The 27438-nt window shown below is 50.5% G+C and overlaps 1 protein-coding gene across 2 annotated transcripts; it reads right to left on the minus strand.

Moving 5' to 3' along the window:
* Positions 1-195: 195 nt before the first annotated feature.
* KDM8 (lysine demethylase 8) lies at positions 196-18325 on the minus strand. Of its 2 annotated transcripts, none has more exons than XM_025370451.1 (8): positions 18175-18325; positions 11329-11857; positions 8187-8353; positions 6922-7054; positions 5962-6006; positions 2878-3027; positions 1500-1592; positions 196-1420 (listed from the first exon to the last, which is right to left on the minus strand). In XM_025370451.1, exons 2-8 carry the CDS (start codon positions 11824-11826, stop codon positions 1256-1258), a joined length of 1251 nt encoding a protein of 416 aa, XP_025226236.1. In that variant the 5' UTR covers positions 11827-11857; positions 18175-18325; the 3' UTR covers positions 196-1255. The 2 variants fall into 2 exon arrangements, with proteins under 2 accessions (XP_025226236.1, XP_025226237.1); XM_025370452.1 differs by lacking the exon at positions 18175-18325 and adding an exon at positions 17656-17858.
* Between the last annotated feature and the right edge of the window lie 9113 nt (positions 18326-27438).

Consider the following 27438-nt stretch of genomic DNA (forward strand, 5'->3'; position numbering starts at 1 on the left):
AAGCAGCTGAGCCAGTGGTCAAGGTGCTGGCAGGATGGCAGCTGAACCCCCGGGGCTCTTTTCCCCAGGCCTGTCTTGGAAGGGGGGAAGAAAGAAGCCAAGGCTGGCATGGTGGCTCATACCTGTAACCCCGGCACTTTGGTAGGCCAAGGTGAGAGGATCGCTTAAGCCCAGGAGTTCAATACCAGCCTGGGCAACATAGCAAGATCCCATCTCTATTTAGTTTAAAAAACAAAACACAGAGGGCTGGGGAAAGTCTTAATGGCCAAAACATAAAACAAACCTGCGTGCACACAAGACACAACTACAGAAAGCACGGAGCCTGGGTGTCCCCCCGGCCTCAAACCTTCCACCGGTTTGAGAGTCATTACTTCTGGGGGATGGTGACTAGAAGGTGGCTAGCGGGAGGCTTCCAGGGGCTGGTGATGGTTCAGTGGTTTCTTCACTTGGGAGCCTGCTCCTGGATGAGTGCGGGTGCAAAGTCATCCAGCAAGACCTTTGCACTTCACTGCAGGCAGGTAGGTTATCCTTTAGCCACGAGGATGACAGAAAGCTCCCACTGCCCAGCAGGGGTCTGGGCTCCTGAGCAGGCCTCTATGGACTCTCTCCTGTGACCTGGGCAATGCCCAGCTCTCTCCAGTATTCAGGCTGTGGCGTCCAGCAGGCCCAGTTACGGGAAGGAAGGGCAGAAGGATCAGAGTAATTGGGATCAGTGGCAGCGGCTAAGGTTCATGCAGCAGCAGGGGCTCGGCACTGCCTCCTCGGCCCTCTGCAGTGAGGACTGGCCTTGCCCTCTTTTCCACGTGGGCACAACGAAGCAGGGGATCCTGGCCAAGTCACGCAGCAGGTACGCAGCGCGGCCGGGTCTGAGTCGAGTAGCCAACCTCAGAGCCCACGTTTCACCCCTGCCCGTGTGACCCACTCATTTCCCAAACACGTTAGGCTTTCTGATGCCGGAGTCCCCAAGCAGGCTGTCTGCCCGCAGGGTCCTTCTGGGCTCTCCCCACCTTCCTCTGTCATGCACCCCCGGCCTGGAGTGTGCTCCTTCCTGGGCAGCCCCCGCTCTGTGCCCGTCCAGCGCTGAAGCTCAGCCCCCCAGGGCTGCCACTGGGCAGTGAAGGCTCTTCAGGACACAGGTTCAGTCCTGCTTGTCTCTCTAGATTCCAGGACCCAGCACCAGGTGGGGCACAGAGCAGGAAATCAGTGAACAGATGAGTGCTGTCTGCATGTCCGGCCCTTTCAGCTCCTAGCCTGGCTACGACCACCAGAAGCTGACCGAGAAGCTCAAATCCAGAGCCCGCACGTAATGCCAGTATTTCACGGGTATGAACAGGATCTCTCCAGGAGACAGGATGCAGGACAGGAATGGGGCCTTGGCAAACTCGGGGAACTTCTCGAGGTCAGGATTCTCCACGTCGACCTGAAGAAAGCAAAGGACGTCATCATCTCCGGGGCAGTGGGGAGAACCTGCAACGTCACCCCGGACCCCCAGTGCCCACCTGGCTCGTGTTATGGAGAAGGTGTGTGTCATGAGGGTACAGAGCCCCCGACTCCTGTGGGGAATACAGCCGGATGTACTTCCTCCCCATCACCTGGGAAGAGAGACCCTGACCGTCAGCTGGTGGCCTGACTCCGCTGCTGCCCCACGCCCACCCTGGCCTCTGTCCCCTTCTGCATGCTGCTCCCTGGGCCCAGCCTGCCCTTCCCCTCCACACATGCTTACCGTTCCACGTGTATGTTTTTCTTGCTGTTTTAATTTTTAGAGACTGGGTCTCAGTCATCCAGGCTGGAGTGCCATGGTGTGATCATGGCTCACTGCAGTCTTGACCTCCTCCCTCCAGAGATCCTCCTGCCCCAGCCTCCCCAGTAGTTGGGACTACAGGTGTGCCCCACCACACCCAGCTGATTTTTGTATTTTTATTTTTGGTAGAGATTGGGTTTCACTACGTTACCCAGGCTGGTCTTGAACTCCTGGCCTCAAGTGATCCTCCTGACTCAGCCTCCCAAAGTGCTGGGATTATAGGTGTGAACCACCAAACTTGGCCTAAAGGTATGTTTTTCTTCCAAATACATTTTGGAGCCCACCATTATTAGGCACTTGTCTGTGCCAGGCACCACTTAAGTGCTTTACGTGTGTTAACTGATTTAATCTTCTCTGAGGTGGTTTATCTTCACTCCCATTTTCCAGGTGAGGAAACTGAGGCACAGAGAGATTAAATGAGCTGCCCAAGCTCACAGAGCTGAGGTGTGGCAGGGCTGCTGTCCGCGCCAGGCAGGCTGGCTCCCGAAGCCCGGCTCTTAGCCCACTCCTGAGCCGCCTCTCTGGACTGGTCTGCCGGGGTAGGAAAATGTTCTCCTTTACTAACCTCTCTTTGCCTGTGAAAACCAAGGTGGTCTTACAGCAGTAGACAGAGGTGCCTCCCCTTGTAGCAAACCCATCTGCTCCTCTGCCTGGGTCTCAGGAAAAAACCTCCCAGTGACTGAGAAAACTCCTCCCCCGACCTGCTGCCTCCTGTTTGGAAGAAGCTGGTCTGGATCGGATGAGTGGCAGGCGAGGGAGGGGCAGAGGCACCAGGCACCTGCGCCAGCACTCGCTCCCTCTCCCGAGGGCTCCCCTGTGAGGGATCTTGGGAGGGGCCCACGCAGGAGGACAGCCGCTGCTTCCAGAAGCTGACTGCAGAGGCTTCCAGAAGCCGACTGCAGAGGCCTTGCCGGGCCTGGCGCTGTTTGTGGGTTTGTTTTCTATTTTTGTCCTCATCCCCTTCAGTGCTTCTTGTTTCTTTTTAAGAGCCCAGTGTTCAAAGGCAGAGAATGTGGCCGGCCAGGTGCCTGGGCCAGGAGGAGATAGGAGGCCACTATTCCAGCAGCAGCTCCAACCTGGACTAGGAAGTTCTGCTGGGGATCCTGATGTAGGGGGGAGATGGTTCCCTGGGGACCAAACCAGGCATTGATGGTGATCTCCTCCTCCTCCCCATCGCCCAGGCTGCAGTAGTCGGGGATGCTGATGTCCTGCTTCAACTCCGGGATCTGTGGGTGGCAGAGCAGACATGAGAGGTGGGGATCCGGCCGGGGACACCACAGCCCAGAGGCCAACGAAGAATCAGAGACACACACCTATATCCATTGTGTGTGTGTGTGTGTGTGTTTGAGACAGGGTGTGGCTGTTTCTCAGGCTGGAGTGCTGTGGTGTGATCTCAGCTCACTGCAGCCTCTGCCTCCTGGGCTCAAGTGATCCTCCCACCTCAGCCTCCCTAGTAGCTGGGACTACAAGCATGCACCACGCCTGGCTAATTTTTTTTTTTTTATTTTTACTTTTGTAGAGACGGTTTCGCCATGTTGCATAGGCTGGTCTCAAACTCCTAGACTTAAGTGATCCACCCACCTCGGCCTCCCAAAGTGCTGGGATTACAGGCGTAAGCCACCGCACCCAGCCCTCGCCTTCCTAGTCTTAAAAGCCAGGGTGGGCACAGAGGATCTGTTGCCATACCTGGCAGCAACAGACTGGGCATTGAAACTGCCTGATGAGAAAGACAGGTGTGGGCCTGGGTCTGTGCTCTGAGCTTTATATGATGCAGTAAGGGTGGGGTGGCTCCCCATGGCCTCCGACAGAGTCATATGCCACACGTCAGGCGATCTCGGATGTTCATGGTGGGGCAGGGCTGCAGTGGCCTGGCCTCCTTTATTTATTGTAATTTTTTTTTTTCAAAGACAGTCTTGTTCTGTCACCCAGTCTGGAGTGCAGTGGTGCCATCACAGCTCACTGTAGCCTCAACCTGCAGGGTTTAAGTGATCCTCCTGCCTCAGCCTCCCGAGTTGCTGGGATCACAGAAGCATGCCACTGTGCCCGGCTAATTTTATTTTTGTAGAGATGGGGTCTTGCTATGTTGTCCAGGCTAGTCCTGCTTGGCCTCCCAAAGTGCTGGGACTACAGGTGTAAGCCACTGCACACGGCCCTGGCCTCCTTTAGACAAAGCTAGGGTCTCAGAGTGAAAACACACCACTTTAAGTCCACTTCCTGTCCAGACCCTTAACAGGCACCTCAGTTACCTCTGGGGTTGAACTCACCAGAGCAGGCCACCAGCCCACACCCCCCAGGCCACCAAGATCCCAGGGGTTCTTCACAGGACCCTGGTTGGACCCGGCGACATTTTTCAAGCTTGAGAGGCATGAAAACAGGGTTACCAGGGGACACAGGTCTTTTTAGAGTCACTGCTCCCCAGCCTGAAGGCACCTGCAGGTGGACACTACCATTCCTTCAGGAGCAGTGACGGTAACTTCAGGCTGCTGGCTCAGAAACCAGTGTGTACCGGGAAAAGCTGGAATGTTCTCCCCGCAGGGAGCTTGGTCCCAGACACTGCTATTCAGACCTTTAAGAGCCTGTCTCAAATCAGCTGTGCAGAAATGCAGCCGCGCCTGCTGCTTAGGACTGAAGTACAAGTTCGCAAGCTGAGGTCCCTCCCAGGGCTGCTGGGGGTTCCTCCCAAAGGTGACACCCAACACTGCTGCTTCTGACCAGAACTGGCCCTGTGGAATCCGAGCAGAAACTATGATTGGTCCCTGATGACATCATCAGGATATCTGAAAGGTGATTGGCTGACCAGATCATGTCATCGGAATCACTGGCCAAGGATGCACAGACCCCAAGGGAATCAGCACTCCTGAGATGGGACTGATAATTGAGGCAGGCTTAAACTGATGGCCAAAATCTTCTAGAACACGGGGTCCCTGGGAGAAAAGTCAGTAAGAGGTTCTGGGACAAGAATTTGGTAGGAGCCCCTGAGCATCCTTTAGGTAGAGAAGGTTCTAGAACACTGTCCTTGCCACACGGCATGACAACACCTGGGCATGGGCTGCTGGGACTTCTCCAGGGTCCTCTCACAGCATGGTGGACTCTCAGCTCTGGGACCAAGGTAAACACCCAGGCGGCCCTCCGTTACCCGAAACGTCTTTCAAGTCCTGGTTCATCTTGAAAGTCACTGTGAACTTGACCTTCTACTCCTAAATATACCTCCTCCTGTTCTACAAAGTATGAAACAGCTGTTCCAGGACAGGGAGCCAAGGTAAAGTGTGGCTTCCAGGGTCCCCGGCCCACACTGAGGCCATGCCCCCAGGATGACTGGGGTCGGGGGAAAGGCGGGTCTCGGGATCACACAGTAGGGACCCGATCAATTAGAATCCCCCTTTCCCTCACTGAGCAAGTGACATGGACAGGAGGCAGCATGCACAAGTCCTAATAGGGAGGCTTGGGGAAGAGAAACTGCCAGCCTCCTTTAATGTCAGCCTGAAGGCTCCTGGCACAGAACCTACTGTCCTTGGGTGCCCCATCAAGATAGAGTCAGGCAGCCCTGGCCTCAGCAGTAGATACAGCAGCTGAGCAGCATCCCAGGGCCCCACTGCAAAGGCTGCAGAGGTGCGACCCCAGCCCACCCCTGGCTGTGGCCCTGACCCCATGCGCCTGGCCCTATTCTTGAATCCTGCCAAGTGCTGCCTCCCTGGGCACTCCGGGCAGACACCACAGCCAGGTCCCTCCTGGGCACCCCAGCTCCATCTATTTAGTGTTTTGGGGTCCTGAATCTGGGCGTCTTCCCTGATCTTCCCTCCCACCCCCACACATCCACCCATGTCCTGGGTCCGGCGGTTCACACCTATCTTGAACTGCTCCACCTGCCAGCATCACCTCTCCTTGCACCACAGCAACAGCCCAGTCAGCCACCCGGTCCGACAGCTGCTCCCTTCATCTCTGAACAGCGGCTCCTGCAATCCTCGGAGCACTGGCGACCCCCCGTGTTTCCTGTCACTTTAGGAAAATGGCTCCTTGTCACCCACGTCTTGTCGACTTCCCAGCCTCACCTGCTGCCTCCCTCCTACTCACACCCACTACTCCAGCCGCACTGAGCCCAGGAGGGGAGGAGAGGGGAAGGTGAGAAGGTGAGGGACAGAGGAGTGTGGCCTCAGACTTACCTGGTCAAAGAGCTGGTGCTGAGCAAGGTAGCCGACGTCCCTCGGCTAATCCACCAGGGAAAACCAGAGGCGACACAGAAAGCCCAGTTAGTCGTGACAGATGCCCTCCTGCTGCTGCTGTCCAGCTGGCCCAGCCCCAGCCCCGCCACCCTTCCACTCCATCCTGAGTGGTCCTCTCCAACCCTTAGAGGCCCTGGGGCAGCTTCAAAGAACCTCTCCAGCACTGGGGTACCCAGTTTGTGAAGCACTGATCTCCCATCTGATTGGCAAGCATTTTCATAAAATGGCAACAAACAGTGCAGGCAAAGATGTAAGAAAACGGACACTTGTGTTAATTGCCGGTGAAAGTATAAGTGATTAACATTTGGGAAAAATAAGCTGTCCTATCCTGTCCTGTCCTAATTTTGACAGGGCCTGGTTCTGTTGTCCAAGCTGGAATGCAGTGACCTGATCTTGACTCACTGTAACCTCCGCCTCCCAGGCTCAAGCAATTTGCCCCACCTCAGCCTCTTGAGTAGCTGGGATTACAGGCACGCACCACTACGCCCAGCTGATTTTTATATTTTTTACAGAGACAGGGTTTCACTATGTTTCCCAGGCTGGTCTTGAACTCCTGCGCTCAAGTGATCCGCCTGCCTCAGCCTCCCAAAGTGCTGGGATTACAGGGGTGAGCCACCACGCCTGGCCGCTATTATAATTTTAAATACACATACTCTTGACTTAGCTGTCCAACTTTTGGAACCCACTGAATTATACTCCCCTGCCCATTAACAAGGACCTGACATGTCTGGTCTGCTGGCCGAGCAGCGTGCCTTCCTCGCTGTGGTCATCCCTCTGACCACAGACTTAGGGACTGGCTCCTCCAAAACCTCCCACGGCAACACACGGAGGGTTATTTGCCTAAATGTTCTACGCTCTCTCCCTTCCAAGTATTAGGGGAAAGCAGTCCCCATGATGTACCTCATTCACGATGTATTTGCTGATGAACTCGTTGACCGTCATGAGTGTCTGGGACCATTCCTCGTCTGTGTACCTCGAACCAACTTCCACCGGGACGGTTCGGCAGCCAGCGATCCCTTGGATATACTCCAAACTAGCAGAAAGACACACATTGGCGTCATCACTGCTAATATTTTTTGGGCATAGTACTAAGTGTGCTTTGCATGTGGTCCCCTTTCATCCTCGGAAAATCTCATGTGCAGAGATGAGGACTGTCATCCCCAGCTTCACTGATGAGGAAACAGGCACGGAGAGGCGGGGCCTGCTCAAGGCTGTGCAGCTCCTACGCAGTGCTGCAGAGCTTTGCAGATAGGGCCAGTAAGGGTGGCTGGGCTGCTCTGGTTCCCTGCTTGCCAGCGGCCTCCTCACTTCTTTCTTTGCTCATTTTGTCACTCAGCTGAGAAGCCTTTGAACAAATAGTGGGCAGCGCGGCGGGTGCTGAAGGGAAGTCCCCTGGGCTCTGCCCTCTAGCCTGGGACTGATTCCAGGCCTCATCAGGTACAGGCCAGGGGATCTGTGGAGGTTACTGAACCTCTCTGAGTCCTTGATCCCCATTTACAGAATGGGGGTGATGACAACACCTGTCCTAGCGCCAGGTACACAGTAAAATGCTTCATTGAAGGCTTGCTGTGAGGAGAGCTCCTGCAATGGGAAGTCCTCTACATGTCTCAGCGGGTACCATTCGCTCCGCTAAACCACAGAACAGGCCGACTCCATCTACCTTCCTGGAGAGATGCCTCCTTATTTCCAAACTCAGGCAGAGCCTCCGCGTGACAGCCACGCTCCCGCTGCCTGATCTGATCTCTCCATCATGAATCTGACAAAGGACTAGAAACAAACACAAGAGACCACAGAATCCCTCAGAGAGAGAGGGGCTGTCTCTTGGGTTATTTCGGTGCTTAGCCTCAGGGCCCTGAGATGGGCTGAAATTGCTGGGATCCTGCAAAAATTGCTTAACAGACACATCCTAGGACTGCCACTTAGGGACTCATTAAAAAACCGCTTAGGGCGAGGAAGGTAGAAGGTAAGAATCCCATCACCTGCGGCATAAATTCAGAGCACCTTCCTTTTCATTCTTTTTTAACCCCTTGGCAATCAGTCAAGGGCTGCTAGTGAAGCATCTACAAGGCTGCATTCCTCTGGGGATGGTCAGGGGAGGAATTCAGGGAGCCCCGGGGAACGCTAAAATGGGAAGAGGGACCTGACCTCCCTCAGTGACCACCCACCTCCACTTCTGCATGCACGGCCAGTGGTCAGCCACGCCTTTCAGGATCACGGGCCTCCCTGGAACCAAAAACTGCTCCCTGAAATGCTGGAGGGACGGACGGTGCAGCCGGGGGACTGTTCTTTCTAAGTTCACATCTGGAATCGAACCATAGTCCGTCTTTGCTTTCTGTTTAAAATCAAAACAGAACAAATTAGCAAGCACCTCAGGAAGTCGACATTTGAGGCATTCCACCAGGAACCTGTGTCGGGGGTAGGAGAGCTCAGCTGTCAAGAGTACCAGTGACAACAATAGACAACATTTGCTATTATTAGTGCTACTATTACTATTTGCTCCTCATGAGATCAAGGTGGTTTTCTTCTTAACCATTTCATTAAAAATGTTTGTTTCATTATAAACTACTTTCACAGAAATTCTGCAATAAAGGAAAACTTACTATCTCCAACTTCATCATCTTAAGGTCTTCTCATTCCTGCATGTTCGTTTCCCATCTTAAACACACACACACACACACACACACACACACACACACACACACACAATATCTCTGACCCACTGGGGGTAACAGCAACGATGAAGCAGCAGCCCTGCCTCTCCCCTCCAATCATTTATCAAAGGCAGTTTCCACGTGGCCACCCAGTCCTTGCAGTTTCTTAGGAGTGGCTGCACTATCATTTACTTAACCATCTCCCAACTGGGTGACCTGAGTAAGTGACTTGCTGCTTGAGAGCCTCAGTGTCCACAGGTGTGAACCTGCTGGAAATGGCCAGCCACAGTGGCTCATACCTGTAATCCCAGCACTTTGGGAGACCAAGGTGGGAGGACTGCTTGAGCCCGGGAGTTTGAAACCAGCCTGGGCAACACAGAGAAACCTCTATCTCTAGAAAAAATTTAAAAAGCCGGGCATGGTGGTGCACGCCTGTAGTCCCAGCCATTCAGGAAGCTGAGGTGGGAGAAATCACCTAAGCCTAGGAGGTCAAGGCTGCAGTGAGCTATTTTTTTTTTTTTTTTTTTTGAGACCGAGTCTTGCTCTGTTGCCCAGGCTGGAGTGCAGTGGCACGATCTCGGCTCACTACGACCTCCGCTCAGGGGTTCAAGCAATTCTCCTGCCTCAGCCTCCAGAGTAGCTGGGATTACAGGCGTGTGCCAGAACACCTGGCAAATTTTTGTATTTTTAGTAGAGATGAGGTTTCACCATGTTGGCCAGGCTGGTCTCGAACTCCTGACCTCAGGTGATCTGCCAGCCTCGGCCTCCCAAAGTGCTGAGATTATAGGCGTGAGCCACCACGCCTGGCCTGCAGAGGGCTATGATTGTGCCACTGCACTCCAGCTTGGGTGACTGGGCAAGACCCTGTCTACAAAAAAAAGAAACAAAATAAAAGAGTAACCCACACACCATGCCCTTGGCCACATGGTGCCCTTGGCAACACCGGGTATCATATGAAGCCTTGTTTGCTAACTTAAGAGCCAAAGATGACATGCTGTTTTGCTATTTGCATCTCTCTCTCTCATTTTTTTAACCAGAGGTGAGGCTGAACATTTTCCTGCACATTTGTTTAACAGATCTATTTCCTTCTTGTGAACAGTCTGTTCAGGTTCCTGGACTTCTACCTCCTGGGGCTCAAGAATTTTTCCCTATTGATTTGTACCATTCCTTACATAATAGAGATATTCATTATCTGACATATTTGTTGAAAATGTTTCCTCTCCCTTTATTGGATTTTCTTTTATTTTGGTTACATGCATGTGTGTTTAGTGTCAATCACTTCCATTTTTCTTACATAAAAATAATTTGTGGCTCATCCCTGCAATCCCAGCACTTTAGGAGGCTGAGGTGGGTGGATCACCTGAGGTCCAGACAAGCCTAGCCAACACGGTGAAACCCTGTCTCTATTAAAAATACAAAAAGTGTCAGGTATGGTGGTGGGCGCCTATAATCCCAGCTACTTAGGTGACTGAGACAGGAGAATCGCTTGAACCTGGGAGGCGGAGGTTGCAGTGAGCTGAGCCTGGGCAACAGAGTGAGACTCTGTCTCAAAAATAATAACAATAATAATAATAATACGCATTGTAGGAAATTCTGAAAACATAGCATTTAGAAAAATGTCAGAAACATCCCATAATTCCACTACTGAGTGTCTAGTACAGTCTTAGTCATTTCTTTCTGTGGGTCAGTTATCGGCCACTCTACAGACAAGGAAACCGAGGCTCAAAGGAGGTTAAGTGACTTGCTTGGGGGTGTTGTAAGTGAGGCCTGTGTGTGGGCACCAGGACCTGAAGCCTTCAGAGTAAACCGTGCTCTGTTCCTGGGGGTGCTCTTTGGAACAGGCATATAGACCCAAGAGGTGGGAGAGATTGATCCCCAAAACAGACATCAGCTAGTTGTAGTATCTCATCCAAATCCAGGACCAGAGAGACAGGAGCAGCCGGAGATATCGCCTCGCCTGGGTGAGACTTCAGCAAGCCCACCAAGAAGAAGCTGAAACGGGCTGCCGCTGGCTGCAGCTCTCACCCAGACAATTACTGTAAGCTATTCTCAGGAGCCACGAAGCTTCTCTGTTGCCTCTCTGCTGAAAGGGCACTGCCTTTGCAAAAAAAAAAGAAAAAGGAAAAAAAAAAGGAAAAAGCTTTCTTTTTTTTTTTGAGAAAATGAATGGAGCTGTTCCATTTCAAAAATCAATGAGGGCTGAGCACAGTGGCTCACACCTGTAATCTCAGTGCTTCGGGGGGCCACGGCAGGGGGATCGCTTTAGGCCAGGAGTTCCAGATTAACCTGAGAAACATAATGAGACCCTATCTCTGCAAAAAATGAAAAATAAATAAAAAACTAAAACAATTAGCTGGGTGTGCTGCCATGCCGCCATAGTTCCAGCTACTAACAAGGCTGAGGCAGAAGGATTGCTTGAGCCCAAGAAGTGGAGGCTGCAGTGAGCCGAGATCGCACTACTGCACTCCAGCCTGGGCAACAGAACGGGAGCCTACTTCGAAAAACAAACAGAACTTCAGAATCAGTGGAGATGCTATTTTCCATCAGAGGGGTTGCAGGCCACGAGTCCTCACCCCGGGGGAGAGATGACTCGGAATTTCTAGAAGAACAGCATTGCTGGATGGCTAGTGTGCTTGCGGCAATCGCTCCCACATACCTTTGTGCAGGGCTGCTCCGGGGTGGAGCCGTGGGCAGGCCTCTTTCCAGGGAGCTGTGTCTGGAGGATGGCGGCGACTTTAAGGAGGATGTCCCCCAGGATGGCCGTCCCCATCAGCAGGCCCATGTCACAGACCCGCAGGGCTGTGGCCACAGTGGTGGCATCCGCAGGTGCCTGGCACAGACACAGGGCTTTCAGGAGGCAGCCGATGGCGTAGACCCGGCGCCAGTCTTTGTCTACGTCCCGCCACGTGCCCGTGTTGAGCTTCTCCCAGGAGTAGTCCAGGATCACCTCGCTGGTCTGCAGACACTCGTCCCTCCTGCCCTCGTAGAAGAGCTCAGTGGCTCGCTGCAACAACGTCACCATGCTCCTCTCCACCTTCTCCCCGAGGTCCAACTTCAGGTCTTCTTTAGTGTGCGGCAGGAGTGCCCTGAGGGCCTCCCAAAGAGTGCCTTCTCTGGCCAGGGGTTCTGCGGGGCAGTGGGGGTCTCCAGCCATCAGGTCACTGCCGGCTCAGTCAGACACGTGCCTGCGGAGGTGGAGAGAAGCAAGAGTCAGACACCAGGACAGACCTGATCCCCTGTGGGTTCCCGCAGTTTCCCGCGTCTCATCTGCGAGGATTTTTCAACAGTGGTTTTCTCTGCTGGGCAGAAGCTCTGGAGGGGAGGGCCCCCATCTGTCTGGGGTCACCGCTGTATCTTCAGGGCCTGTTGCAACACCTGGTACTCAGTGAGCACTGGATAAATGTTCAGAAAGGAACGTGTATTGTCCTTGTCTGCAAGGCCTCCCATACCCCTCTGCTGCCTGGCAAACTCCTACTCAACCTTTAAGGCCCATCTTAAATACCCCTATGTGAGGCCTACCAAGATTCTCCAGCAGTGTGCTGTGTTCCTGCAGCCCTTGAGCTTCTCTTACAGCACTTGTCAGGATGTATGAAAACACAGGCTTACATGTGTTTCTATCCAACACTGCACTGCCAGCCCCACCAGGGCAAGAATGTAGCTCATTCCTCTACGTTTCCCCAGAGCCTAAAAGCAGAGCCTGAGTGGCAGGCACTCGGGAGTGCCAGACTTTGAAAAGTATTCGAGGACGCTGGTATGGTGGCTCATGCCTGTAATCCCAGCACTTTGGGAGGCCAAGACAATTGGATCGCTTGAGCTCAGGAGTTCAAGACCAGCCTGGCCAACATGACAAGACCCCGTCTCTACAAAAAATACAAAAATTAGCTGGGCATGGCGGTATATGCCTGTGGTCCCAGGTACTCGGGAGGCTGAAGGTGGCAGGATCACTTAAGCCTGGAGGCAAAGGTTGCAGTAAGCCGAGATCATGACACCAGCCTGGGTGATTGAGCAAGATCCTGTCTCAAATTTTAAAAAACAAAAATGAAGTGACTTGCCCCGAGGCCGACGGTCAATCATTTGTGCAGAAGCAGGGCTTAAATTCCGGTGGATCTCAGCACCCTCTCCTGTGTGCCATGTCAACGCTGCATGCTTGACATATATTAACATGTCCCTTGCAGTCCTACGATGGGAGTTTTACAGATGAATAAACTGAGATTTCAGAGGTTTAGCAATTTGTCCAAAACTACAGAGTAAGTGGCAGTGTCTGCCCAGAACACTCATCGCCCCCAAGGGTGAGCTCTTTGGACTTTGTATCCACAGGGCTGAGCTCACAATGAGTTCATTTCCGTCCTTGGTTCACAATGAACATTCTTCCTAGCAAGCTCAGGGTGTGGTAGGCCTCAGAGAGCCCCAGCCTGCCAGGGTGGGTTCTATCTCTAACCTCCTAAAATGCTTGTGCTGGCCTCATTCACAGCCTTCTTGGAGAGTTTCACAGTCCAATTTCCAGCCTGGACTTATCCACTAGGCCAGCACAAGACACCACATGGGCCCATCCCTGGCCTCATCCCGTGTGTCTTCTATGAATCTTATAGAGCAACATGGAGAAGTCTCATCTTGAGCATCCAAAAGACCTCAGGGGCCTCATATCCTGGCTTCTCATAAAGGCCGGTGGAAAGGCCTCCCAGGAGACCATTTATTGCCTTACTATAAAACTGGCTTCCACTGGGGCTCTACGTACCAGCTTTGTAAACTTCTCTCTTGACGACCTTAGAAAACGGCCTCCCAGAGGGTTTCAAATGGGCTATAAACCTGTTCCCTGCAATGCAGACTACGGGCTTTATAAACTGGTGTTTCAGAGTGACCTTATAAAATGGCCCCTCACAGGGCGCCTATCAGCCTTACAAAGCCAGCTTCTCAAGGTGGCCTCACGTGTGTGGCTTTGTAGCCAGGTTTGCCCAGTGGCCCCGTGTGCTGCTTTGTCACCTGGCCTCCCAGGGTGGCCTCACATTTGGTCTTCATAAACTGCCTCCTAAGGCAGCCTATCTGCTACTTTGCAACTTGGCCTTGGAGACCTCATGTTGAAGGCCAATGGACCCGGCCTTGTCCTGGGAAAGATGGCTTCCTAATACTGCGAGTTGGCTGTACAAAACAATCTCCTCTTGGCCGCATGAAATAGCCTTATTGTTATTCTTTAATGCAGAGTTCTTCCATGAATGGCCTTATCAAAAGGCCTTCAGAGATACTTATGTTGACAAAATATAATGGTCTTCCAGAGACAGAGGTTCAGGATGGCTATATGAGTTTGTTTTCAAAATGACTTTTCAGATTGCTGGCCTCCCCAAAGGCCTCAAGATTGGTATTATACACTACCCTCCAGCGGGGCACCTATAATCCCAGCTACTTGGGAATCTGAAACAGAAGGACTGCCTGAGCCCAAGAATTCGAGACCTTGTCTCTAAAAAAATTAAAAAAGTAGTTAGCTGGCTGTGGTGGCACACACCTGTAGCCCCAGCTACTCCGGAGACTGAAGCAGGAAGATTGCTTGAGCTCAGGAGTGTAAGGCTACAAGTGAACCGTGTTTGTGCCTCTGCACTCCTGTCTGGGCGACCGAGTGAGACCCTGTTTCAAAAAATAAAACAAAACTATAGCTTCGTACAAGGCCTTATGTTGGCAGCATGGTGAAGTGACATTCTGGCTGTATGAGTCTGCTGCCTGGTTGCATAGACTTCCCCAAACCTCTCATAATTTGGCCTTTTATGTAGTTGCCATATCAAACAGCCACCTCCTGGTACAGGAAACAGTTTTCCAAAACGGTTTTTTGAGACGGAGTCTTGCTCTGTCACCCAGTCTGGAGTGCAGTGATGCGATCTCAGCTCACTGCAATCACTGCCTCCCAGGTTCAAGTGATTCTCCTGCCTCAGCCTCTGAGTAGCTGGGACCACAGACACGACTGCCACCATGCCTGGCTAATTTTTGTATTTTTAGTAGAGACGGGGTTTTGCCATGTTGGCCAGGCTGGTCTCGAACTCCTGACCACAAGTGACCCGCCCACCTCAGCCTCCCAAAGTGCTGGGATTACAGGTGTGAGCCACCATGCCCGGCCCTTGTAACTTGTTTTAAAAACTGGCCTTTCTATAGATGGGGGCTTGTCTGAGGACCCAGTGAAGTCAGATTTTGTCTTAGTTTTACAAATCGATCTGGTTTCTTCACAGTGACAGGAAAGTGTTGTTTGTTGTGTCCATCTACCCCCGCAGGGAGCAGACACATTGGCTCCCGTTAGCCGTGCAAAAAGGCCTTACAGAAGGAGTCTTGGTCTGGCTGGGGAAACACTCTCTTGTTAGCTGTGTAAAACAATCTTCCAGGGTCGCTGGCCTCATGGGCTGTGGGAAGCAGCCCTCACACCACCAACTACTTGAGATGGGCCTCCTGGGAAGGTCAGGTGCAGGCCTCAGGTCACTGCCTTTCTGAATGGCCTCAGGTTCAGGCTCATCAGTTTTCCGACATTCCCTACATACTGGTCTGATAAAAAGGCTTCTTGTTGTATCAAGCAATTTTCTGGAGGAAAGGACCAGCCAGAGTAGCCTTATGGCCTGCCTTTATTGATTGGCTTCCCAGAACTCCTTACTGAATTGCTGTTTACAAAGTCTTATATTAAGGCCAGGTGCAGTGACTCACGCCTGTCATCCTAGCACTTTGGGAGGCCGAGGGGGGTGGATCACCTGAGGTCAGGAGCTCCAGACCAGCCTGGCCAACATGGTGAAACCCCATCTCTACTAAAAATACAAAAATTAGCCGGCATGGTGGTGCACGCCTGTAATCCCAGCTACTCGGGAGGCTGAGGTAGGAGAATTACTTCAACCTGGGAGGCAGAGGTTGGGGTGAGCCGAGATCTAGCCACTGCACTCCAGCCTGGGTGACAGAGCAAGACTCTATCCCTCCCAAAAAAAAAAAAAAAAAAAAAAAAAGAACACACACACAAAAGGCTAAACAAACAGGCTTCCAAAGAAGGGAGAGTCGAGAATAAGATGTGTGACTTGCCAGTTATCTGCAAGAAGAAAAAAGATGTGTGAAGCAGTCTTTGAGAGTGGTGCCACACACTGGCCTTCAAGAGCTCCACGTAAAAGGGTTTATTGGGAGGTGTACAGATAGCCTTCTAGTGGCCAGGTGTACGTGGGTCATCCAAACCAAGATGCTATTAACATTTATGTCTGCATCAGTAAAAAACTGGTGTTATTCCAGGCAAACTGACACCTACCGTAACCCAAATGTGAGCCATATGAAAAAGCCTGAGTGGCCTCATATCTTCACTTTACAAGTCAGTCTCCCAGAACTCAACAGGTATTGGCCTTCAAAGACCTCTTGTTGATTGGAGAAGGCATTTTTTTTTTTTTTTTTTTTTAAAAAGACAGAGTCTCACTCTGTCACCTAGGCTGGAGTGCAATGGTGCCATCCCGGCTCACTGCAACCTCTGCCTCCCGAGTTCAAGTGATTCTCCTGCCTCAGCCTCCTGAGTAGCTGGGATTACAGGCGCCTGCCACCACACCCAGCTAATTTTTCTATTTTTAGTAGCGATGGGATTTCACCATGTTGCCCAGGCTGGTCTTGAACTCCTGACCTCAGGTGATCTGCCTGGCTCAGCCTCCCAAAGTTCAGATTACAGGCGTGAGCCAGCATGCCTGGCCCAGGGAAGGCTTTTTTTTGGCAGGGGGCTGGGGGATCAGGTATAGAAACAACTTGAGTGGTCTTATGTCCTGGCTTTGTGAACTGGCCTCATCACCTGGAACAGCTTTCAGGGGGAAGATCAAGCGTGGGTTGCACAAAACAGCTTTTGAGTGGACTTGATTCAGCCCCTAAATGCTCCTTAAAGTCTTGTCTGCTGGTGTATGAAATGATCTTGCAAAGAAGGTCAGAATATGAATCTTATAAAAGGCTTCTTGTTGGTCGTATTAAACAAAAAGGAGCCACATATAGCCTGTATATAACAGTCTGAAGACTCGGGCCTGGACTTTATAAATTCACCATCCAGACAGAATTCACTGTGCACACTAGCAAAGTGGGTTCCTGGTAGGTTACGGGATATATCCCTCTTGGAAACCACTGCCCTGCCATCCCAGGATTCTTTCAAATTATTTTTATTTTTTTTGAGACAGAGTCTCCTCTCACCCAGGCTGGAATGCAACCCCAATCTCGGCTCACTGCAACCTCTGCTTCCTAGGTTCAAGCAGTTCAAGCAATTCTCCTGCCTCGGCCGCCCGAGTAGCTGGGATTACAGGTGTGCACCACCACACTCAGCTAATTTTTGTATTTTTAGTGGAGACGGGGTTGCGCCATGTTGGCTAGGCTGGTCTCGTGAACTCCTGACCTGAAGTGACCGGCCTGTCTCGGCCTCCCAAAGGGTTGGGATTACAGGCATGAGCCACCGCGCCCAGCCTTAAATTACTTTTAAACATCAACCCCTCTAAAGCACCTCCCTGAGTATTCTTTAAGGTGGCTGGGCGGAACGGCCTCTCCGAGAGCCTCACTGTGATTTGCAGAGGGTCTCAGGGTGGGCACCATGCTGGTCATGAGAAAGCCTCCCAAAGGGGGCTTCCAGGACAGGTCAGCCTACATCGGGCTTTCTTGGAACAGGCAATCCAGTTCTCTAATCTCTTCAATGTTATTATGGCAGTATTCCACAAAACTTGTGCAAAAACAAGAGCTTTGTAAAACTTCCCAGAGAAGTTTGGAACATTTTCCAGAGAGCTTTATTAATGGCACAAGGATCCCTTTGGCTCACTAAGGGGCACACAGTCTTGTGTTTGGGTCATCCGTGTGGCCCCAACGCCCGCGCACCTCCTGACCCCGGGCTTGCTCCCGTGTCCTCCCGAGCACGGCGATTCTTACCGTTGCTGGGAAACGCACCGATGCCCATCATTAAGTCTTACCGAGCTACAAGCACCTTTCCTTAGGGCAGCCACACACCCAGGCCCCACAGGGTCCCACGTACCCCGCATTAGCCTTGAGCCCCCCGAGGCCTCAGACCCCCTTTCCTCCTCAGCGCCTTTCCCGGGGCTACATTTCTCGCGGCTCTTATCTGGGACCTGACGGCTGAATCGTTCCCAGCCGGCCTTGCAGCCCAGAGGCAGCGGCTGATTGCCCAAAACCAGCGGACACACATACACCAGAGGATACAATCTGCGCAGGCGCACTAGGGCTATACCGACTAGACGCCTAGAACCGCGAAAGCGCACAGCAGCCTGCCTTAAGGGCCTGCCCTCACGCATGCGCCAAACCACTGCCAGAAGACGAGCACTACGCATGCGCAGAGCCTTTCCCTCGCTCCAGCAGCGCAGGCCGGCTCAGAGCGCATGCGCCGACTCGAGCAAGCCTCGGGCTTTCCAAGGCGCACGCGCGGGGCCGGGCTTGGCTGCTTCACATGACGCCTGCGCGGTCTATGCCTCTGAACCCGGCCTCTCCACTTCTGAGGAACTGGAGCTCACTCCGCTCTCGAGTTGCTCAGACTAACCTCTCTTCAGTTGGGACGGTGTCGAGTCGCCTTTGGGCTGGCGACTACTCGTTGCATTTGGTCCGACGACGCGGCTGTCTCCCCGCAGGAGTCAGAGGCTAGCATAGGAGTATCGATCGCTCACCGCTCGTCTGATCACGACGCAGTGCCTAGAGGAGTGCCGAGTGATCGATGCCGTGGCCCCGCCCCACTCGCGTTGAAAAGACCAGGGGATGGACAAGACAGAGAAAGGCTGGGCTGTATCCTCTGCTTCCTTCCATGCCAGTGACACCCGCTTTTTCCTCTGCACAGATAACAACTTCGTACAAAGCTGTTTGCATCCACCATTTAATCCCTGCAGCTAGGATTATTAGTTCTCCCTATTTTACAGAGAGCGAAACTGAAGCTCAGTGATTAAAGTGGCCACATACTTGTACTTTTGGAAAGTCAGATCCACAATTACCCACGAGCAAGTGCTACATCCACAGTGAGAAGGCAAGTGGCCAGAGGACACACTCCTGCCACGTTTGCTTTGATGTCGAGTGGTGCAGGGTCACTGGGACTTTGTGTTTTGAGCACACTCCTATGGACTCCAAGTATGCAGGCCTTTTGCAGCATTGCACAGAGGCATGGAAAGTTATGTTCATACTGAGCTTGGGGTCTGAGTAGAAAACAGGCTTGCTCAAGATCAGTTCATAGATTAGTGGATTCTAGGTACTGTGCTTTAAAAATACTAAGATTGTAGCTATTGTAATGATTATGATCGTCCCTATTTGAGGGAGTATGTTAATCCACTTTCACGCTGCTGATACAAAGACATACCTGAAACTGGGCAATTTACAAAGAAAAAGGGGTTTAATGGATTCACAGTTCCACATGGCTAGGGAGGCCTCACAATCATGGTGGAAGGTGAAAGGCACGTCTGACATGGCGGAACACAAGAGAAGATGAGAACCAAGTGAAAAGGGAAACTGTCAGTCCTCTGAGCCCAAGCCTGCGTGTATACATCCAGATGGTCTGAAGTAACTAAAGAATCACAAAAGAAGTGAAAATGACCTGTTCCTGTCTTAACTGATGACATTACCTCGTGAAATTCCTTCTGCTGGCTCAGAAGCTCCCCCACTGAGCACCTTGTGACCCCCACCCCTGCCGGCCAGAGAACTACCCCCTTTGACTGTAATTTTCCATTACCTACCCAAATCCTATAAAATGGCCCCACCCCATCTCCTTTCACTGACTCTCTTTTTGTACTCAGTCCACCTGCACCCAGGTGAAATAAACAGCCTTGTTGCTCTCACAAAGCCTGTTTGGTGGTCTCTTCACACGGACATGTGTGAAATTTGGTGCCGAAGACTCGGGTCAGAAGGACTCCTTCGGGAGACTGGTCCCCTGTCCTCTCCTCTGTGAGGAGATCCACCTACGACCTCAGGTCCTCAGACCAACCAGTCCAAGGAACATCTCACCAATTTCAAATCGGGTAAGCGGTCTTTTCACTCTCTTCTCCAGCCTTTCTTGCTACCCTTCAATCTCCCTCTCTTGCTACCCTTCAATCTCCCTGTCCTTCTGATTCCAGTTCTTTTTCCTCTCTAGTAGAGGCAAAGGAGACACATTCTATCCATGGACCCAAAACTCCGGCTCCCATCACGGACTCGGGAGACAGTCTTCCCTTGGTGTTTAATGACTGCGGGGACGCCTGCCTGATTATTCACCCACACTCCATTGGTGTCTGATCACCGTGGGGACGCCTGCCTTGGTCATTCACCCACATTCCCTTGGTGGCAAGTCAATTGCGGGGACACCTGCTTTGGCTGCTCACCCACATTGCAGCCCAGGGCTGCTCACCCACCCCCTTCTCCGTGTCTCTACCTTTCTCTTTAACTTATCTCCTTCACTATGGGCAACCTTTTGCCCTCCATTCCTCCATCTTCTCCTTTAGCCTATGTTCTTAAAAACTTAAAACCTCGGCCGGGCGCGGTGGCTCAAGCCTGTAATCCCAGCACTTTGGGAGGCCGAGATGGGCGGATCACGAGGTCAGGAGATTGAGACCATCCTGGCTAACACGGTGAAACCCCATCTCTACTAAGAAATACAAAAAATAGCCGGGCGAGGTGGCAGCGCCTGTAGTCCCAGCTACTCGGGAGGCTGAGGCCGGAGAATGGCGTGAACCTGGGAGGCGGAGCTTGCAGTGAGCTGAGATCCGGCCACTGCACTCCAGCCTGGGCTACAGAGCAAGACTCGGTCTCAAAAAAAAAAAAAAAAAAAAAAACTTAAAACCTCTTCAACTCTCACCTCACCTAAAACCAAGCGTCTTATTTTCTTCTGCAACACTGCTTGGCCCCAATACAAGCTCTATAATGGTTCTAAATAGCCAGAAAATGACACTTTTGATTTCTGCATTTTACAAGACCTGGTTGATTTTTGTCAAAAAAATGGGCAAATAGGTCTGAGGTGCCTGATGTCCAGGCATTCTTTTACACATTAGTCCCTCCCTAGTCTCTGCTCCCAATGTGACTCATCCCAAATCTTTCTTCTTTCTCTCCTGTATGTTCCTTCAGTCTCCACCCCAAGCGCTGAGTCTTTTGAATCTTCCTTTTCTACAGACCCATCTGATCTCTCCTCCCCAGGCTGTTCCTTGCCTGGCCGAGTCAGGTCCCAATTCTTCCTCAGCCTCCGCTCCCCCACCCTATAATCCTTTTATCACCTGCCCTCCTCACACCTGGTCCGGCTTACGGTTTCATTCTGCAGCTAGCCCTCCCTGACCTGCCAACAATTTCCTCTTAAAAAGGTAGGTGGAGCTGAAGCCATAGCCAAGGTTAATACTCCTTTTTCTTTATCCGACCTTTCCCAAATCAGCTAGCGTTTAGGCTCTTTTTCATCAAATATAAAAACTCAACCCAGTTCATGGCCCATTTGGCAACAACCCTTGGACGGTTTATTGCCCTAGACCTGGAAGGGCCAGAAGGCCGTCATATTCTCAATAGACATTTTATTACCCAACCCACTCCTGACATTAGAAAAAGCTCCAAAAATTAGATTCTGGCCCTCAAACCCCACAACAGGACTTAATTAACCTTGCCTTCAAGGTGTACAATAATAGAGAAGAGTTAAAATTACTTGTCTCTGCTGTGAGACAAAACCCAGCCGCACCTCCAGTACACAAGAACTTCAAAATGCCTAAGCCACTGCAGTCAGGCATTCCTACAGCACCGCCTCCCTCAGGATCTTGCTTCAAGTGCCAGAAATCTGGCCACTGGGCCAAGGAATGCCTGCAGCCCGGGATTCCTCCTAAGTCGTGTCCCATCTGTGCGAAGCCTCACTGGAAATCAGACTGTCCAGCTTGTCCAGCAGCCACTCCCAGAGCCCCTGGAACTCTAGCCCAAGGCTCTCGGACTGACTCTTTCCCAGATCTTCTTGGTTTAGCAGCTGAAGACTGACGCTACTCAATTGCCTTGGAAGCCTCCTGGACCATCACAGATGTGGGGAAAAGAAAGATCAGATTGTTACTGTGTCTATATAGAAAGAAGTAGACATAAGAGACTCCATTTTGTTCTGTATTTGAGATGCTGTTAATCTGTGACCCTACCCCCAGCCTTATTCTTGCAAGAGACATGTGCTGTGGTGACTCAAGGTTTAAAGGATTTTGGGCTGTGCAGGGTGTGCTTTGTTAAACAAGTGCCTGAAGGCAGTATGCTTGTGAAAAGTCATCACCATTCTCTTAATCTCAAGTACCCAGGGACACACTGCCAAAGGTCGCAGGGACCTCTGCCTAGGAATGCTAGGTATTGTCCAAGGTTTCTCCCCATGTGATAGTCTGAAATATGGCCTCGTGGGAAGGGAAAGGCCTGATCATCCCCCAGCCTGACACCCGTGAAGGGTCTGTGCTGAGGAGGATTAGTATAAGAGGAAAGAAGGCCTCTTGGTGGTTGAGATAGAGAAAAGCATCTGTCTCATGCCCGTCCCTGGGCAATGGAACATCTCGGTGTAAAACCCGATTGTATGTTCTGTTTACTGAGAAAGGAGAAAACTGCCTTAGGGCTGAAGAGCAATGCTGCTCTTTATGCACTAAAAAGGTTTATGGAGATGTTTACATATGCATATCAAGGCACAGCACTTTTCCTTAAACTTATGTCACAGAGATTTTTATTCATATGTCTTACTGCTGACCTTCTCCCTACGATGATCATATTATCCTGTCACTTCCCTTTTTCTAAGATGGTAAAGATAATGATCAATAAATACTGAGGGAACTCAGAGACCGGTGCCTGAGTGCCGGTCCCCTGGGCCCACTTTTTCTTTCTCTATACTTTGTCTCTGTGTCTCATTTCTTTCCTCAAGTCTCTCATTCCCCCAATGAGAAACGCCCATAGGTGAGGAGGGGCAGGCCACCCCTTCAACAGACACTTTAGGTAACTCTTACAGTGGAGAGTAAGTCCGTCGCCTGCTTAATCAATATGGAGGCTACCCACTCCACATTACCTTCTTTTCAAGGGCCTGTTTCCCTTGCCTCCATGACTGTGTGGGTATTGACGTCCAGGCTTCTAAACCTTCTAAACCTCTTAAAACTCCCCAACTCTGGTGCCAACTTGGACAATATTCTTTTATGCATTCCTTTTTAGTTATCCCCACCTGCCCAGGTCCCTTATTAGGTTGAGACATTTTAACTAAATTATCTGCTTCCCTGACTAGGAATATAGGCTACAGCCACACCTTATTGCTGCACTTTCTCCAGTTCAAAGCCTCCTTCACATCCTCCCTTTGTATCTCCCAACCTTAATCCAGAAGTATAGGAAACCTCTACTCCCTCCTTGGTGACCAATCATGCACCCCTTACCATCTCATTAAAACTTAATCACCCTTACCCCGCTCAGTGCCAGTATCCCATCTCACAGCAGGCTTTAAAAGGATTAAAGACTGTTATCACTTGCCTGTTACAGCATGGCCTTTTAAAGCCTATAAACTCTCCTTACAATTCCCCCATTTTACCTGTCCAAAAACCAGACAAGTCTTACAGTTTAGTTCAGGATCTGCGCCTTATCAACCAAATTGTCTTGCCTATCCAACCCATGGTGCCAAACCCATATACTCTCCTATCCTCAATACCTCCCTCCACAACCCATTATTCTGTTCTAGATAAACCTAGCTGACCCTATAGATCCTAAATCCTTTCACCACTCCTCTTTCCATTCCTTAAAAACAGCCCTAGAAGCTGCTCACACACTATCTTTCACTAACTCATCCCAACTCTTTTCATTACACACAGCCAAAGTACAAGGCTGTGTGGTCAAAATTCTTACACAAGAGCTGGGACCATGCCCTGTAGCCTTTCTGTCCAAACAACTTGACCTTACTGTTTTAGGCGGGCCCCCATATTATTCGTGATACCACACCTGACCCCCATGACTGTCTCTCTCTGATCCACCTGACATTCACTCAGTTTCCCTATATTTCCTTATTTCCTGTTCCTCACCCTGATCACACTTGGTTTATTGATGGCAGTTTCACCAGGCCTAATTGCCACTCACCAGGAAAGGCAGGCTATGCTATAGTATCTTCCACAGCTATCATTGAGGCTACTGCTGTGCCCCCTTGCACTACCTCTCTGAGGCATGTTTGAGATCCACAGCCCCTCTATAACCCATTATTCTGTTCTGGATCTCAAACATGCTTTCTTTACTATTCCTCTGCACCCTTCATTCCAGCCTCTCTTCACTTTCACTTGGACTGACCCTGACACCCGTCAGGCTCAGGAAATTACCTGGGCTGTACTGCTGCAAGGCTTCATGGATAGTCACCACTACTTCAGTCAAGCCTAAATTTCTTCCTCATCCGTTACCTATCTTGACATAATTCTTCATGAAAACACACGTGCTCTCCCTGCTGATCGTGTCCGGTTAATCTCCCAAACCCCAACCCCTTCTACAAAGCAACAATTCCTTTCTTTCCTAGGCATGGTTAGATACTCCACCTTTGGATACCTGGTTTTGCCATCCTAACAAAACCATTATGTAAACTCACCAAAGGAAACCTAGCTGACCCCATAGATCCTAAATCCTTTCCCCACTCCTCTTTCTGTTCCTTGAAGACAGCTTTAGAGACTGCTCCCACCCTAGCCCTCCCTGACTCATCCCAACCCATTTTTCATTACACACAGCTGAAGTGCAGGGCTGTGTGGTTGAAATTCTTACATAAGGTCTGGGACCGCGCCCTGTGGCCTTTTTATCCGAACAACTTGACCTTACTGTTTTAGCCTAGCCCCTATGTCTGTGTGCGGCGGCTGCTGCTGCCTTAATACTTTTAGAGGCCCTCAAAATCACAAACTATGCTCAACTCACTCTCTACAGCTCTCATAACTGCCAAAATCTATTTTCTTCCTCACACCTGACATATATACTTTCTGCCCCCTTCCACTACCTCTCAGCAAGCCAAACTCATTGTCTTAATTTGAGCCCTCACTCTTGCAAAAGGACAATGTGTCAATATTTATACTCACTCTAAATATGCCTTCCATATCCTGCACCACCATGCTGTTATATGGGCAGAAAGGGTTTCCTCACTACATAAAGGTCCTCCATCATTAATGCCTCTTTAATAAAAACTCTTCTCAAGGTTGCTTTAATTCCAGAGGAAACTGGAGTCATTCACTGCAAGGGCCATCAAAAGGCATCAGATCCCAGCGCTCAGGGCAGCGCTTATGTTGATAAGGTAGCTAAAAAAGCAGCTGGCACTCCAACTTCTATCCCTCACAGCAGTTTTTCTCCTTCTCAGCAGGTCATTCCCACCTACTCCCCCACTGAAACTTCCACCTATCAGTCTCTTCCCACACAAGGCAAATAGTTCTTGGACCAAGGAAAATATCTACTTCCATCCTCACAGGCCCACTCTATTCTGTCGTTATTTCATAACCTCTTCCATGTAGGTTACAAGCTGCTAGCCCGCCTCTTAGAATCTCTCCTTTCCTTTCCATCGTGGAAATCTATCCTCAAGGAAATCACTTCTCAGTGTTCCATCTGCTATTCTACTACTCCTCAGGGATTGTTCAGGCCCCCTCCCTTCCCTACACATCAAGCTTGGGGATTTGCCCCTGCTCAGGACTGGCAAATTGACTTTAGTCACATGCCCCGAGTCAGGAAACTAAAAAACCTCTTGCTCTGGGTAGACACTTTCACTTTCACTGGATGGCCTTTCCCACAGAGTCTGAGAAGGCCACCACCGTCATTTCTTCCCTTCTGTCAGACGTAATTCCTTGGTTTGGCCTTCCCACCTCTATACAGTCCGATAACGAACCTGCCTTTACTAGTCAAATCACCCAAGCAGTTTCTCAGGCTCTTGGTATTCAGTGAAACCTTCATACCCCTTACCATCCTTAATCTTCAGGAAAGGTAGAACAAACTAATGGTATTTTAAAAACACACCTCACCAAGCTCAGCCTCCAACTTAAAAAATAAAAAAAGGACTCTGTCAAGGATAGAGCCCAAAAACTGACCGAGCAAGCAAGTAATTATGCTGAACTCCCTTGAACACTCTCTAATTGGATGTCCTGGGTCCTCCCAATTCTTAGTACTTTAATACCTATTTTTCTCCTTCTCTTAATTTGGACCTTGTGTCTTCCATTTAGTTTCTCAATTCATACAAAACTGCATCCAGGCCATCACCAATCATTCTACACGACAAATGCTCCTTTTAACAACCCCACAATGTCGCCCCTTACCACAAAATCTTCCTTCAGCTTAATCTCTCCCACTCTATGTTCCCACACCGCCCCTAATCCCGCTTGAAGCAGCCCTGAGAAATGTCGCCCATTATCTCTCCATACCATCCCCCAAAATTTTCACTGACCCAACACTTTAAGACTATTTCATTTTTCTTATTAACATAAGAAGACAGGAATGTCAGGCCTCTGAGCCCAAGCCTGCACGTATACATCCAGATGGCCTGAAGTAACTGAAGAATCACAAAAGACGTGAAAATGGCCTGTTCCTGTCTTAACTGATGACATTACCTTGTGAAATTCCTACTCCTGGCTCAGAAGCTCCCCATCTGAGCACCTTGTGACCCCTGCCCCTGCCAGTCAGAGAACTACCCCCTTTGACTGTAATTTTCCATTACCTACCCAAATTCTATAAAACAGCCCCGCCCCATCTCCCTTCGCTGACTCTCTTTTTGTACTCAGCCCACCTGCACTCAGGTGAAACAAACAGCCTTGTTGCTCACACAAAGCCTGTTTGGTGGTCTCTTCACACGGACGTGCACGAAGGAAACCCCTTATAAAACTATCAGATCTCGTGAGTCTTATTCACTACCAGGAGAACAGTGTGGGGGGAATCTCCTCCATCATTCAGTTATCTCCCACTGGGTCCTTCTGCAACACGTGGGAATTATGGGAGCTACAATTCAAGATGAGATTTGGGTGGGGACACAGCCAAACCATATCAGGGAGGGAGAAGTAAAGCACAGAAAGATCTCCTAACCCACGAGGCTCACTGAGATGCTGGTGTTTGAACCCAGCAGCCACAGGTTCAGAATCCTCATGGTTATGTGCTACACTAGGTTACCACCCTTGAGTAGTGACAACGTTGAATTTTCCCTGAGTCTTGTGTCCCTGGGACAAAGTAAAGATAAAGGGAATTGCTCTCACCCTTTTATGTTCTGGAAAAAAGTTTACTGCAAAGAATCGGCCCTCCCCAATAGAACTTAGATAAGACTCCACTGCAGGACACCACCCCCATTGTTTACCTGTGAGAGCAGGTAAACAAGACACAGACCCTCTGATTCTCGTTGTCTTATAATTGATTACCTGAACTGCTTGTCCCACTAATCAATCCTTATAAAATGCTTGTTAACCACTTTGGTTAAGATTCCTTCCTTCCTCTGGGTCCCTGAACTTTGGCTCACCCTGGGCCTGAGCCAGCAGACAGCCCAGCCTCAGAATAGGCTGGCTTCAGGTTGATATATTCTCTGATCTACTAACCCATCATGTCACCCTTTCACGCCACTTCCAGGTTCTTTCTAGCCTTGTTTTCTCCTTCCTATAAAAGAAAAGCTCTTTTTGGCCTAACTCTTGTGACCACAGCATACTCTCTTTTGCAATAGTCTCTCTCCCCCTGTTATAATATTCCTTCCTGTCCCTTGCAATAATCCTTTCAAATAAAAGTCACTCTTTTTTTGTTTGTTTGTTTTGTTTCCTTCAAATGGGATTTTTCTTTTCCTTTTTAAAAATTTTTTTTATTAGACTTTAAGTTCTGGGTTACATGTGCACAACATGCAGGTTTGTTACATAGGTATAGG

Source organism: Theropithecus gelada, chromosome 20 (genome assembly GCF_003255815.1).
Source record: "Theropithecus gelada isolate Dixy chromosome 20, Tgel_1.0, whole genome shotgun sequence".
Taxonomy (NCBI): Eukaryota; Metazoa; Chordata; class Mammalia; order Primates; family Cercopithecidae; genus Theropithecus; species Theropithecus gelada.

What these genes read in the sequence shown, in the direction of transcription:
- KDM8 (XM_025370451.1), bottom strand. Translation starts at nt 11,826, where the DNA reads ATGGCTGGAGACCCCCACTGCCCCGCAGAACCCCTGGCCAGAGAAGGC. An exon ending in CGGAGCAGCCCTGCACAAAG is followed by an intron (nt 8,354 to 11,328) that starts GTATGTGGGAGC and finishes GATTTTAAACAG; the next exon opens with AAAGCAAAGACGGACTATGG. An exon ending in GCAAATACATCGTGAATGAG is followed by an intron (nt 6,007 to 6,921) that starts GTACATCATGGG and finishes CTGGTGGATTAG; the next exon opens with CCGAGGGACGTCGGCTACCT.